This window comes from Harpia harpyja, chromosome 2 (assembly GCF_026419915.1).
Source record: "Harpia harpyja isolate bHarHar1 chromosome 2, bHarHar1 primary haplotype, whole genome shotgun sequence".
Lineage (NCBI taxonomy): Eukaryota > Metazoa > Chordata > Aves > Accipitriformes > Accipitridae > Harpia > Harpia harpyja.
Genome location: NC_068941.1, coordinates 39,232,027 through 39,246,878, shown reverse-complemented (window position 1 = coordinate 39,246,878; position 14,852 = coordinate 39,232,027). Strand labels below are relative to the sequence as shown.

General features: G+C 51.0%; 1 protein-coding gene across 1 annotated transcript; it reads right to left on the bottom strand.

Annotated features, from left to right (window-relative positions):
* Positions 1-4,627: 4,627 nt before the first annotated feature.
* On the bottom strand, positions 4,628-14,835 carry NOA1 (nitric oxide associated 1). Its single transcript, XM_052776621.1, has 7 exons — positions 13,846-14,835; positions 12,955-13,119; positions 11,878-12,074; positions 9,344-9,475; positions 7,100-7,216; positions 6,153-6,270; positions 4,628-5,572 (listed from the first exon to the last, which is right to left on the bottom strand). The coding sequence occupies exons 1-7, from the start codon at positions 14,789-14,791 to the stop codon at positions 5,367-5,369; spliced, it is 1,881 nt and encodes a 626-aa protein (XP_052632581.1). The 5' UTR covers positions 14,792-14,835; the 3' UTR covers positions 4,628-5,366.
* Between the last annotated feature and the right edge of the window lie 17 nt (positions 14,836-14,852).

Sequence of the window (14,852 nt, the reverse complement as noted above, 5' to 3'; positions counted from 1 at the left end):
AGCTTCCTTTAGCCCTGTATTGGTCAGAGCACTCAAACTGCTGTCATCTGCAGCGGAGGCTATGCTGGAGGTGAGGGGACAGATGAGGTTTGTGGCTGGGTTTGTTGTTTCCATCACAAATGGGCAAAGGAGGATTGCAGCAAAAAGTTGACTGGGAAGATGGTGACTGGTCCCTTGGTGGGGATACCAGGGACATTGGCAGCGCCTTGGGTCGTTGGAAAGCGGGAGGACGACCTCCCGAGTGCTGGCGCAGGTCGTGCTGCCTTACGCAGGGACTCAGGATGCCAAGGGGCAGTATTTTTTAAGTGGAGATTTCAGGAGCACACACTTGCAGCATAGCACGCACTTGCACCGCACACCTAACACGCAGCTGCAGCATTGCAGGCATGCACCCCGCACTCGCAGCACATCACACGCTCCCCAGCTAACACATGGGCAGCATAGCACATGTTCGCCTGCCCTCTGACCTGGCCTGGCTGTTTGCACTCTGTTCAGCATCCCTGAGCCCTGCAATCATGGAGGAAAACCAAAAAGAAGGCTGAACCCCTTTCCTGTCGCTGTGCTGGGGATCCTGGTTTTAATAACGGGCTCATGTGCTGCTCCAGTCCTTCCAAAAGGCACTAAGCCCTCGGCCTGCTCAGAACTGGCCAGAATAACCCTGATGGTTTGAGGGCTTTTTTTTTTCCTTTTTCTCCTCTTTCTTGATTCGGTGCTGCCTGGTAAGGCTGGACTGGGGACCTGAGGCACAGAATAATTCAAAGACGTGGCCACAGCCACACCGTGGCACCCAGTATGTGGCATGGGACATTACCACCAACTCATCCTCAACAGCAGCCAGTCATGAATTCCCCCTGGTATTTCAGGACACTGCTAGCTGACCTGCACGGACACAGCTCTCCTCTGCCACCGGAGGAACCACTGGGACAGGTCAATGCACCGCCAGGGCATGGACCCACCATAAGGTTTCTGCTCCAGCACCAGTCATGTTGGGCAGCCCCCAGCAGTTTAGCTACAAGACCAGTGAAGACAGTTGCTGGTGAGGGAAGTTTATGGGCAATTGCAAGCTGTGAATCACAGGAAAATCAGCAGGAAGCAGATGCTTGAAACTTCTGGTCCATTAGGCTCCCGGCCCAATGCACCTCTCCCCACATTACAGGCTATTTTGGGAGTGTTAACAGTGGGCAAAATTTCAAACTTTACATGGGACTGGTTCTGCTCTTGCCATGAAAAGCAGTGGCCATTTTCCTGGGCTGGGAGTCCCCTGCCATGAGCAGCTCTGAAAGGGAATAGCCACTGGGCAGGGAAAGGAAGTAACTTTTTTTTTCTTTTGGGTGAGCTGGCGCCACATCGGATGCGTGCCAAAGCAAACCAACCCACGGGCTCCCAGCCGCGGCGGCACATCCCTGCTTGCGGGGAGGCGGGGAGGTGCAGCCCTCCCTTGCCTGGCGCAGTTCTGCAAGCCACACTGCCCAGCTCCGACCCAGCTCTGCGCTTTGCCGGGAAGTTGAGGAGCACCCCCGTCCAGGTACACAAACACCACCGGGTGCTGCAACCCCCCCGCTGGCTCAAGGGCACTGCCAGCCAGCTTTAGCTGTTACATGTTCCAGTCGGTCCTTCTGTAGGATTTTACCTGTATTTTAATGGCCCCATCCAAAGCCGTGAGCTGGTCTTTTTGTGCAGTTCTCCAGCAAACTGAGCGGTTCTGCTGAATACACTCTTCTGGAGCGGCTATAAATGATTGCACGCTGCTAGTGCACACTGGGACACCCATGAAGAACAGACCTTCCCAGGGGGTTGGACCTTCCCAGCTGTCTCCTTATGCCTCAGTTTTGCACAGATTCAAACCACCTTTGCTTTTGGCTCCTGTGCTAAGATTAAATTGGCCGTTGTCCATAGGCATGGTAAAAATTGTCTTACCTTTCAGGCTGTCTGGCATAAACCAAACATGAACCCTCCCTTTGAGAAAAGTTTCCAAGCAGTCTTCAGCTCCCGTGTAATTCAGCCCTGGGAGCTCATAAAAGCCATGTCTATGCTTTCATTGAGGCACTAATTGCTTCCACATTACAACCCCCTGTATGCCGAGGTTTATCATCTGTCAGGAGCACCCATTTTTGTTCCCAGCTGGGGCTGTTGCTAGCAGGCTGCTGCTCTCACGGCACAACACAGCTTTTGCAAAAGCCCTTCAACACCTGCCCAACGCCAGGCCCCTGTGCTGCCCCAGCTCACTGCTTGCACGCTGGGGTTGGACACAAAAGGATGCTGGGCAGGCGAGGCGTGCATGCCCCCTCCCTACACATCCCCCTGTCGGCAGCAAGCCTTTTCTCCTGGGTATGCCTCTGGCACCCTCTGAGCCCAGTGCAGCTCACCTGTCCTTGTAGATAGGCTTTTTGGTTTTTTTTGCAAAACTGGGGGACCTGCTACACCAGACATTCACCTTGGCTGCAATTTTTCACATCCAGCCCCTGGGCTGAGGACCACTGCTCTAAGGAGAGGCAGGTCTTCCAGTTACTCTTCCCGCATGCGGAGCTGTTTGCCTTTCATGTTGTGTCTTTCCCAGACATACAGCAGCAGAGGAATGTTACGGGAGATGCCTGGTTTGGATTTGTCAAGCTAGTTTGAACAGACCGCAGCCAGACCCCTTTCCTGCCTCCCAGTTTAGCTGAGCGCGCCGTGCCTTTTTCCGTGCCTGCTTTCCCAGGACTGCTCCGCATAACCCTGACAAATGAGGAGGTGCAACCTTCTGTTTTCCACTGTTTTCTTCCCCACTGTTAAATCAAGTGTGTTACCAGCACGAGACAGGAGACAGGTTCTCCTCAAGGCACAAAACACTGTGTATATCTGTGCAACAGTGTAAGTAAGTAAAACCCGATGCCTGTGGTTAGCTCTGGTTGCTGATGTCATTTTAGGCAGCAAGATGGGGCTAGTGCTGGGTTTCTGCGCGCTGGCCCCGTCTAACATAGCTGCAGTGCAGGCTGGTGAAGAGGCATCCTTAAGCATCATCCAAACTAAAGCAACTTCTCCAGCCCAGGCTGCACACCCACAAAGGAGCACACGCACACACAGTGGTGGGAGCAGGAGCCCAAATAATGCCCTGCTGGGCTACTCCCGGGCCCATCCTCGGGACCGTCAAAGACCCATTTGCACAAGCCTAGAGCTGCCCAGGCACAGCTGGACAGAAACCCAGCTGAAGGACTCCTGAGGAATGAACACCCTTTCAGGGCTGTGTTTGCAGAGCCATCAGCCCCTCTGTCCAAGAGTGACACCCATCACGGTCAGTCTTTCCCTTGGGGGGATCTCATCAATGTTTATAAACACCTGAAGGGAGGGTGCAAAGAGGACAGAGCCAGGCTCTTCTCAGTGATGCCCAGTGATAGGACCAGAGGCAATGGGCACAACCTGAAACACAGGAGGTTCCTTATGAACATCAGGAAACGCTTTTTTACTGTGAGGGTGACCGAACACTGGCACAGGTTGCCCAGAGAGGTCATGGAGTCTCCATCCGTGGAGATAGTAAAGCCCATCTAGACACAGTACTGGGCAGCCTGCTCTAAGTGCCCTTGCTCGAGCAGGGGGTGGGCCCAGAGGACCTCCAGAGGCCCCTTCAAGCTCAGCCATGCCATGAGTCTGTATGTCATGGGAGCTCTCCAGGTCACCTTTTGGGCTAAGGAGGATCACTGTCTAGGGGTGTGGGACACACCAGGGGATGCAGGGGAACATTTTGCACAGAACTTATTCAGGGGAAGAATCAAAGGTGGGAAAACAGAGGGATTTAGGTGATTTGGGGAACAAGTGTGGGAAATAATAGAGGGGTAAGGGGATAAAGAGGGCTAGTTATGTGTAAACAGTTGGCTAGTCAGTACACTTGTCTGGCCATGCCCTGCACCTCACTAGCACAATCATCTAACCTGTGTCCTCATTAAATTCCTTTCTAACTTTCTTGGGTGAGGGCTCTGTATTCTGTGTCTGTGTGTGCACATGGGGATGCGAAGGCAGCAACTGGAGCCAGACCGTGGGTCGGAGGAGCTGTGTCCCAAGTGTGCTATTGCTTGTGAAGATCAAGCTGGACTAGCTGGAGAACGGCCTGGGAGAAGCGTGGGGGCCTCTAAGGGCCAGCTCAGGGTGTCAGAGCACCCAGATGGCTCTAGGAGAGCATGAGGCTACAGGACCAGGAGAGTCCTGGCCAGTTGTGTGTCTGTGAGGGAGACTGTCTGTACCAGTAACTGGAGTGGGGCTGCAGCCTCAGGGGCTCACATCTCCGGGTGCCAGCAACAGGGAAAGTGGTATCACCAAGCATCCACCCCAGCAGCTGGAGAGATCCACCCTGTGTGTGTGTGTCTGTGTGCACACACATGTGGATACAGGCTGTTGGCACTGTCTATGTTTGCATTAAGTGCTGTGTGTCCGTCTGTGATCTGTGTGGCCAGAGGTGTATGTATGCAGTGCGTGTGTGCACTCTGTGCTTGGCAGGATGGAGCTGCAGCAGCCTCACCTCTCTTCAGCTGTCAGAACTGGCATGATACACTTTCCTCCAACACTGGCCTTCCTACTGGAGCTTTTGTGTATTTAGCAGGATGCTTATGCCCACACAAGAGTGCTTTGTCAGTGATTTGAAAAGGATACAAAGGAGTAAGCGTCTTTGCAAAGTTTTATTCCACACCCTCAGTCTCAGAAACCTTTACAAAAGTTTGTCCTGGTTTCAGCAGGACAAGAAACCAAAGCAGTGAGTCGCAAAGGTTTCCTCTTCAGGCATGTGAGCAGACCTGCTTTTTGTTAATCCACCTTTCCTGTGTCCAAAAGCAGGGCATTGCACTCCCTCGTCTGCCCCAGATGTTGAAGGACAGAAAGGACCTGATTTTTGGTTGATGTTGTTGAATTACTGTGAGCCACTAGGAGGGTCATACCCACACTGGAGCATTCCCTGCTCCTCCCCACTCCCTCCACCTCCTTCAACTTTGGAAACACTGTAAAGTCTCCAAGAACAAGGTGATGATTTCTGACCTGCGGGAGCATGTCTGCAAGAGAACACCTACTCTATGAACAGCAAAGCCAGCCCAGGGCAGGCAGGTGAGCTTCCAACCTGTATTTCAAGAGGGAACAGGTAAAGGTATTTGCTCATAGATACTGGCAGGTCCCAGGGAGAAGCTGTTTCACCTCTTACAGCAAGGTACCAGCCACTCAGCTCATTCAAAATGGCTGCAGTTCAGCAGCTGGATCAGATGTGGACTTGTGGAGTTCCCCCCAGGCCTGCTTTCAAAAATGTGCCTGTCTGCCTTTAAAAAGGACTCCAAGCTCTCCTGAATATCAATGAGCAACAAGGTTCTACAGAGGCTGTTCTGTCTTCTACCTTGCTCAGATGATGGTAAGTGCTATCTCCTTTCTGTGGTTTTCAGGTTTTCCACCAGGGAGGGAGGCTTTTTGGTCCTATAGGCAGCAGTGCCTGCAATCCGGGCCCCTCTGATGGTACTGATGTATGGCAGAAGGGGAGGCTCCCGCACCACCAACGTGGTGCCCTTGGGAGTATAGGCTCGGAGTAGCAATTTCTCTTCCGTGTGAGCCGTCACTGCCACCCAGCCTGCACAGCCAAAAAAAAAAACAAACAGCAAGATGAGTCACTAGGATCAGAACGAGGGTTCTGGCACAAACTCAGTGCCTTCCATGTTGGCTAAGAACCTGAACTATCCAGGCGTGATTTCTTTGAGAAACCAATCTCAAAGGTAATATCCAGCCCTTTCCCAGCACCTAAAGCCACACCCTACTCAGCCACACCAGACACAGCTCTTTCCTGGTGAACTTAAGAGGGATGGTGGGAACTACCAAAAACCACAATAACAAAGCTTTCCAATCCATGGCCCTTTCCATCTCACCTGGACGGCCGACAGTGTCACAGCCATTCCTGACGCTGTGGAACTTGTATGGCAGCCAGAGCATAAACTATTCCAATGTGGTTATCCTGTACAAGCATGGTTGTCAATCTCCATTTCTGGAGGTTGCCAAGCCTCAGCTGGACAAGGTCACGGCTGCCCTGATTTTGTGTTGGTGACAGTCCTGCTCTGAGCAGGAAATATGACTTCAACCCTTCAGAGGCCTCTTCCCATCAATGTTTCTAGGACGCAGATCCTGCAAAGCAAACTAATGAAGCAATATTAAATTACCTGCAGAGGAAAGCTTGATATCTGCGACTGCCTCAGTGGTACCAATTCCTTTCAGTGTGATGTCCTGAGGGACAAGCGGGGGGAACTCTTTCATTCGCTCTTCCCCACCCATAGGAACCTAAGATCAAAACATGGAGAAAAGATTTAACAGTCAAGAGATGCTTCAGCACTCCTACCTTAAGCTGGCGAGCAAGGCACAAGTGGGAATAAAGATATTAGACTGTTGTTAGCCAAGTAAGAGCTGGCTTGAGTACCCTACAGGAGTTATTTCAGGTTTGCCAAGAACAGAATCAGGATCACATCCAGAGCAACCCAGTGGGAGCTCAGAGGTGAGCAAAGATGCCCACTGCACAACCCAGCTGGTGGCTCAAGCCAGCTGCCTTGATGTGAGTGACAGCACTTGTTCTCCAGGTGCACAGGAATGGAGCTGCCAGGACAAGGACAGCTCACCCCATCCGCCATCAATCTGCAAGTGCTACAGAGTATGTGGCAATACCAAGGAAAAAAACAGACCACCAAAAGATGAAGGGATGTGCGGCACGGGCAAAGAATAAGAAAGGTACATTTTTCAACTGCAATCTGTTCTGAAACCCCAGTCTGAAGTCTGCCATGGAAAATATCCCCGTTACTGCCTGCACTTTAAGGCTGTTCAAGAAAAGCTGAGCATTAGAGAGCAGAGCACTGTAAATCTTAATCAGCCTGAACGCTAGAAACAAAAGCTCTGCTGAAAACGCATCATCTCAGATGCTCTCTCCTAACACAGCTGCAGCCATGCAGCCTGTGCAAGACCACTCCACACTGCAGATCTCCACTCTCCCAATGCAGAAGTCTCAAACTCCTAACACATCCTGGTTTTCTCCATCAATTGTGCCCCAGCCAGGGCACTTCACCAGGTGGGATGGCCTGCCTATCTGCAACCATAAGCCCAGGACAGCACCTCCTCTTACCTTTAGTAACTCTTGGCCAGCATGTTTCTCATAGATGGCATCTGCTTTACTCAGAGTAGAAATGTGGACTGGCAACAGGTTAGAAGCCACGACAGAAAACCAGGCAGGCTTTTCTCCCTGAAATAAGTAGCAAGAAGAGGATGTTACTTATGATAACAGAAAAGCAGCCCTGAATTGCTTTCTCTTGCTCTGTTTTCTTTCCTGCATGTTGAAAACCTGTTTGATGTCCCCTCCTTGCCCTAGGGGTCCTTGCCCCTGTCACCGCAGAACAGCCAGGGTTTACATAAACAGGGGAGCTGAGCTTCCAGGAGAGAAGCACCCACGGCTTCATCATCCTGCCTCAAAGCACCCCCAATTCCGTATCCCCTGCCATTTCATTTGCTCAGCTCAGGCAAATCATCCAAGAGATATCTTTGCTCAAGTTTAATTCCCAAGAACAAACTCAGTGTGGTTATTTAGCATGAGAGGTGATGGCCATCTCCTGTCTGGTGCTTCTTCTCCTATCACTTTACATGTCTAACACACACCTCTCATTAAACCATACTTCATTCCGAGCTGCTCTCAAGCTATGCAAAGACCGAATGTGGAGCAGTTTCAGCAGGCACTCTCTTAGCTTTTGCATGCAAAGCAAACAAGGTCAGAGAGGGGAGAAACCTCTATAAACGCTGCTAGCAGTCTGAAATAAGGAAACCCAAGTGCAGCAATTCCTTCAAGTTCCTCACAGATCTAATCTGAGGCAGGGACTCCTGTAATGATCTGAGTCCTCCTTCAAGGCCTCTGGAAGATGTAGATACGCAAGACTGATACAGCAATGGGCTGAGACAGATACCGAGGACCTGCGGGGCCCTAAACATGCACAGCTCAGCTTGCTAGGAGCACCATTACGTGGAGAACAGGCTTATAGCACGAAGCCTGACTGCCAGCCCTGCTGCACTGGACATGTCTCTGAGCCTGATCCTCTCATCAGGAGATGGTGTGACACTGCTTCACCCTGACCTCAGGTTCCCCAGGCTGCCAACACCAGCTGCGTTCTCCACAACTTCTAAGAACAGAAGTCATCCCTCGTGACAAAACAACCCCTCAGGCAGCCCTGTGGCTGCCTGATCTTGCAGCGTTTCTGCAGAGGGTGTTTACTGCCAGCAAGATGTCACCTGTATCACTGTCCTACTTCGTCATGGATGCAAATCCTGGTGCTTTCTTAAGTCCCTGATAGCGCCCAACCAACATGGCTAGGAAGTTCTTTTCTGAGAGCTTTGCCCAAGACAGTATGGACAAAGACAGGTTTTCTTCTGCTGGGTTGCTCTCCTCACAAACAGCATTTTTTCTGAGTGAGGCATTACTCCTCTGTACCATTTTTCAGGACAGGGCTCTGGATTCTCACCTCAACTACAATGGAGCTCTCCTGCCATACTGGTACATTATTACTTACAGAATCCTGTCCCCTCCACCTTACTGGTTTTCTCCCAGCAGGTCAAGACTGTCCTCAGCAAAGTACCAATTCAACATTTCTACGGTGATATTGGAAAGCTGACTGAAACAAAGGAACAGCCATACACACACCCCCTTCCCAAAATGGGACAAACTACTGAGAAAGGCATTATCATAAGTGCTAGATATATCTTCCGTATCTGGAAGAAACCACCCCTTCCAGAGGAAACATCATGGGAGGTCAGCTCCACACAGTTCAGTAAAGGTGTGTGACATGGCATTTCTAATAAATGGAAGAAATTGGTGGGGACACACACACACACACAGAGCGCCTTTAAAAAATATTTTTACAGAAACTAAAATACACGTACATTTAATTGCTTCCTTGGGCAAACTCTTCAGGAAGGTCTGTGTCAGAAAGAAAAATGCCCATGCTTTTCTCTCTTGGCAGACAGCTCTCACAAAACACAGAAATGAGGAAACCCAGCTATTTTCCCAGCTAATTTTCACACTCTCTTCCTTCCCTCCCTCTCTCCCTGCCTTGTGCCTTTGTATGTTATGGGAAGCACATTAAGCATTCAAAAGCAGTTACTGTTATATGATATAAAATACAGCAGGCTGGTAACAAGTATCAAACCTTTTAACTGCAACTCCCCACGCCAAGGCACTTTGACTTTATGCGGTGCTTTATTAACAGAATCATCATCTCAAAAGCAGCAGAGAAAGGGTCTGGGAAAGCTACCCAGAAAGCCTTTTATTGTCTGGTACTATAAGAAGAGATGAAGCAGCTGCTCACAAAATCCTTTCTTCCCTTACCTCTAAGTAGTCTACACGTCCCAAGGCTGCTAAAAACAAGACCATTCCTGGCTTGAGAATGAAGGTCCGTGGAACGATGGCCTGTGTTGGCAAAACCAGCTTTACTTCTTTCTCTGTCAGGAGATTTAAAACCTGCAAAATAAGTTGTACTGCCGTAACCCATTCCAGATTTTTCAATGGGGACAATGAAATTAATACTGGCATTATACTGATAGAAGAAAAAGATCAAGTAGAGCAGTGTGAAGAACATCTAACAGAACAGTTAAATTCTGGTCCACACAGTAAGTGAGAAACAGGAGGAGGTAGGGATGTCAACAATCTCCACGGCAATGAAGGTCCGTAACAAAGTAGAACAGCTGCCAGCAGCCTGTTGGACCAAAGATTTGGGAATCCTAGGCCTGGCTGGAACAAGCTCACCCAAGATTTACTGTGCTTTAGCATGAGTGCAGCCATGTGCAGAACTGGAACCACCTTCCGCTATGACATTTGAGTTACTCCACTTAGGTAGTGATGCAAAGCTCTGAATCAATACCAGCAGCAAAACTAGTCTCAAATATCTCACTGTGAGAAAAGTGCTGGATGACGCTGTGAAACAACTCAAACTGCAGGATGACAGCACGGATCCCTACCCTGGGCACAGTGAAACAAGCTCTCCCCTCTGTGAGGGCTCCCAAATGCTCCCGCTGCCTGTCTTCCTCTCCTCCCTCTTCCTTTCCATCTCCTGGCTTAACTGGCTCATCTCGTTAGGTGCTAACTTGTTTCAGTGAAATGATCCATCCCAAAGTCTACTTAAAAGCCAGAGACTTAACTAGCAGTGCTGCAGCCACAGCGGTCTGATTACTTTTTACAGAAGCACTGTTCAAACCCAGCTATGAAACAATGTGCAGGCACAGAATTTCAGGAAGCAGTGCCTTGAAGGAAAGAAACAACTAGTCTCCGGGTTGACAGTGTCTCTTTCTTAAACGCAGGGAAGTGACAACACAAATGCTTCCGACTGTGCCCCGCAGGCATGCCGCAAATACAAGTTTGTAGCAGTCTGGCCATGAGGATTAACTTCAGTTCAGCATTAAAAGACCGAACTAACAAGGGCTGTGGTGCAGCCAGAACCCCTAATGTTCTTCCTGTGTTCACAAGCAGACAATCTTTAGCTTGAAAGTCAGGGCAGCCTTCAATACCGATTCTAAAAGATGAGGAGGCTTTGCCCTGCTAGCTGCAGGTTCTCTCATGTGTTTGGCAATGCTTAATCCAAAATTTGAGTTATCAGTAATCCTTTTCTAGGCTTTCCAGAAGTTTGGCTTTGGAGGGAGTCATGAAGAAGCAGATATAACATACCTCCAAGGAATAAGGACAAAAATGTAATTCCATTATATGCTAACAGCCACTTTCCTTCCCTCTTCTTCAAAAAAAAAAACCAAACCAAAAAACCAAAAAACCCAACGACCCCCCCCCCCCGCCAAACCTGCTCATAACTAGAAATCTCCCCTGCCAAAATCTGCCACATAAACAATCTGCTTGTCCTCCAGTCAGATCAAACACCGACTGCAGGAACAAAATTTGATCTGAAAATTGGCATGTAGCTCTCCAAAGACACAGCGAGGATAATCAAAATCAGAAATGGCAGCAAGTATTTCTGGATGCAGGAAAGCCCACTTGTTTTTCACACTTATTCAACACCAGAAGAGGGGAAGAACATATCCAACCTCTAGTTACCAAGCCAGGTCTCTAAGCTGATGACTGTCTTTACACTGGCTATCAGAGAGCCAAGTGCCACAGTAAAGTGGGTTACATACGATCTGGCAAACACATCTACTAGAAAACCAGCAGTTTTCTAGTGCTCATGAAAGCAGCATCTGCACTTGAGCTGTGCAGCCTCAGTACAGTTCTTGCACTTCATTCTCTTCAGAACTTTTCTATCTCCTTGTACTTTTTAATCTTCCCCAAAAGATGACCTGCAGCTCTGCAAAGATACCGAAGTGATCAAAAATCAAAACATGACTTTTTTGGACATGTGCACTACATCAGCACTGGCTTCAGAGCCATTGCTCTACTGAAACATTGAGGTAGGCCTGACGTATTGGAGCTATTAACAGGAACACTGCAGATCCCATTAGCTTCGGGAGAATGCTTTCTCAAAGATTTGGTTCAGTCACACAACACTGGTTATCCTCTTAAGCTCTACCTTTTTCAGTAGGCTGGTAGAGCTAAAAAAGCGCAGACTTCATTGGGTGATGCTAGTAAAAGCTTGCTTACAGCACTATCGCTTACTTCCCTTCATTTAGATGTTAAAAAAGTTTGACGATGCAGTCATACAGTTCCTTTGCAAAGATCACAGTAGGCACTATTCAGAAATGCAACAGTGTTAACACAACAAATCCTTCCCAAGTAATCACGAACCATATTTTAACACAATTGCCCAAACCAAAAGAATCCTAACCCCAGGACTGCAACAGAACTACTCTCCCACATGCACAGCTAAGGCAGAACAGTCCTCCCAAACCCTATCATCCCGAAACATAGCACCACAGGGTACCTACACAGTTTTCCTTTACAATCCCTGGAGTGTCAAAACACCAGCGAGCATCCTTCACTTCATTGTATGTGAACTCCTCCCTTTCCTCATGCTTCTTAGGGGAATGCCTGGGATCTTCGTCTATGCTGTAGGAGAGCATGTCAGGGTCAAAGTCAACTACCAGGCTAGACTTCTGCTGTTGAAACGTTCTTCCAACTCTTCCTGGATTAAAATGAAAGATTTCCTGGTAATTAATTTATTAACCTGCCTTTCCTTCAATTGGACATCTGTCCCTTTCCTTGCTTAAAAGAGATGCAGGTCGGTAATATAAAGTTGATAAAGATGCTATGTGGCTAGAAATTGGTGTGTTCAAAAGTCAAGATGCTAAGAAATCCCTTCTATAATTCTTGCTTTGCACTCCTCAAGCCCCAAAACCTTAGCAGGGACCAGATCACAGACACTCCATGATTTCCATTTTACAGTAAAGGAGGCTGGGGTTTTGGGGTTTTTTTTTTTGTTTTTTAGTGCCTTAGACTGTCAAACACAGAATTACTTGAAAAATCAGAGCTATCTTCCGGCAAGCCCCTCTTTTGGATACATACTAAAATGTTGTACAACCGCTGTGGCCTGCAGCCAAAACGTGATTATTTAAAAATGAAACTTGTTTTCTTCCTTTGGGAACGAGAGATAGCCTATAATGGAGTACCATTGTAAACTACTAAGCTATCTGAGCTAGGTTAGCAAATGCTGATGGGAGATGCACTGCACAGAGGAAACCTCTGCAATGCCATAACAGCAGCTGAAAAATAAGTACTCAGAAGAAATACTAATGCTGCTACTTACACAGGAGCTAGAGGTCTTGCACCCGTTACTCAGGGAACAAAAACTGGCCAAAATAACTTGAATGCAAGTTTGGAAATTTTTTATTGCTACTACAGATAGCGTGTTCTTCCCATAATTAAATGGAAATGAGTTCTTTCAAAGTGGGAAGGAATTACTTGCCAAAACCAGCTGGATTCTACAGCAAATGAAGGAGTCCTTTGTGTAATGCAGTATTTTCATCAGGGCAGAGGGGCAATACCTTTACTCAGGCAATACTCACCCACAAAGTAACCTTGCTTTTTAAGGTGATTAAGGTACTTTTTTTCTTCACTGCTTAGTTGATCTTCTGTTTTTGTTGCCTCCTCTCTCAGCCTCTCCTGCCTTCGGAATATCCTGTCACACGTAGGATTAATAATTGGAAATTTCAACAGGTTCAGTGTTGTTCCTGGAAAAAAACAGAAGGCACCTGTGGGCCTCTGACTACCTGGCACATTTAAGCTCTGAGGAACAAGATAAAAAACGAACAAACAAACAACTGCTTCTCCAGCTTTTGAGTGAAACCCAGTAACACAAAGTTGGAGGTGGAACTACAGCTGCTCCCATAAAGTACTAGCCTCCCCAGCCAGGGCGGTGGAAAGGAGGCATCCATCCGCTCGAGATCTGCTCTCACCCATGGTTTGATGAAACATGTCTCAAAGCCACGTTGTGCCAAGACTGACTTAATACACCCCAGGCAAGTCCCACCTCTAGGCAGCTTGGTTTGGCCTACGATTGTTTTACAGGTGCTTCCCAGTCCACCTCCTGGTCTCTCTAGACTGGAGGGCACCCTAATTGATAGGGAGACGGCAAGGCACGCAGATCAGGTACCGTCCCCACTGGTGGGGGAGCACACAGGCCGGGTCTGGCTTACCAGCCCCCTTAGTGCCACGAGACGCGCAGCACCCTCTGCGCACGCCTCCCACCCTCGCTGCCCTGAGGAAGGCAACGGTTTGAAGCACGGCACGGCACCGGAGCGCGCTGCCCACAGCGGCGACGCTTCAGGGTGGTGGGCAGCCCTTTGGCGACGGGTCCTCCCGCCCCGGGGGGTGGCCGAAGGTAGCCTCACGGCAGGCCCGGGGCTAGCCGGCCTCCGGGCGCCCGCCACTGTGACGGGAAGAGCGTCGCTCCTGACCTGGCCAGTGGGAGACGGTGGCCCTGTCGACGACATCGGGGGCACGGGACTTGCAGTAGTCAGAACGCAGCAGGGCGTTGAAGAGCGTCGACTTGCCGGAGTTGGTGGCACCCAGCAGGTAGACGTCTCCGGCGCACCTCCACGAGTGCTGCAGCCGGCTGACCAGCCCCTCCAGGCCGAAGCCCGTCTTGGCGCTCACCAGGCGGACGTCCACCAGCGGGGCTCCGTGCAGGCCGGCCCCCGCGCAGGCCGCCGCCACCCGCTGCCGCAGCCGCCCCAGGTGCCCGGGGGAGTCGGCGGGCAGCAGGTCCACCTTGTTGCCTGCCACCAGCAGCCCGGCGACGGGGACGTCGGGGCCTAGCAGCCCCGGCAGCTGGGGCAGCACCGGGTCGGGCAGCTCCAGCACGTCGAGGAGGTAGAGGAGGAGCGGGCCGCGGCCGTGGCGCGGGGGGCGGCGCAGGGCGGCGCTCACCACCCGGCGGTGCTGCTCGGACGGCAGCTGCAGCCCCAGGACGCGGCCGTGGTGGGCCAGCAGCCAGCACCGCTGGCAGACGGCGCTCCGCAGCCCCGCCTCGCCGGCCGGGCCCTCCGACAGGCTCCGGTACTTCTCCGCCGGCACGAAGCCCGGCGCCGCGCCGTCGCGGCACTGCAGCTCGGCCCCGCAGCAAGAGCAGCTCACGCCGCTCGGCGGCACCGAGGGGTCGGGCCGCCCCGCCGCCACCAGGCGCCGCTCCCTACCCGGGGCCCGCTCCCGGCGGGGCGCCGCTGTCGCCGCTGCCGCTGTCGCCGCCGCCGCTGCCGCCGCCCCGCTCAGTTCCGGCTCGTACTCGGGGAAGACAAACAGCTCCTCCTCACCACTAGCTGCTGCCGCCCCGCGCCGCGGCACCGGAGCCCAGGGCCGGCGGCGGCCCAGGCGGGCCAGGAGCGCCGGCGCCAGGCGGTGCATGGCGGGGCCGGCGGGAGGAGGGCGGGGGCTTACCGGCCGCGCATGCGCGTCGCGCCACGCC

Bases quoted from the DNA above. Each gene is read 5' to 3' on its own strand.
- NOA1 (XM_052776621.1), bottom strand. From the start codon at position 14,791: ATGCACCGCCTGGCGCCGGCGCTCCTGGCCCGCCTGGGCCGCCGCCGG. The intron at 13,120-13,845 runs GTCAGGAGCGAC...GTTTTTTTCCAG, and splicing joins CACCGTCTCCCACTGGCCAG to GAACAACACTGAACCTGTTG. The intron at 6,271-7,099 runs GTAAGAGGAGGT...TTTTGATCTTAG, and splicing joins CTGGCCAAGAGTTACTAAAG to GTTCCTATGGGTGGGGAAGA.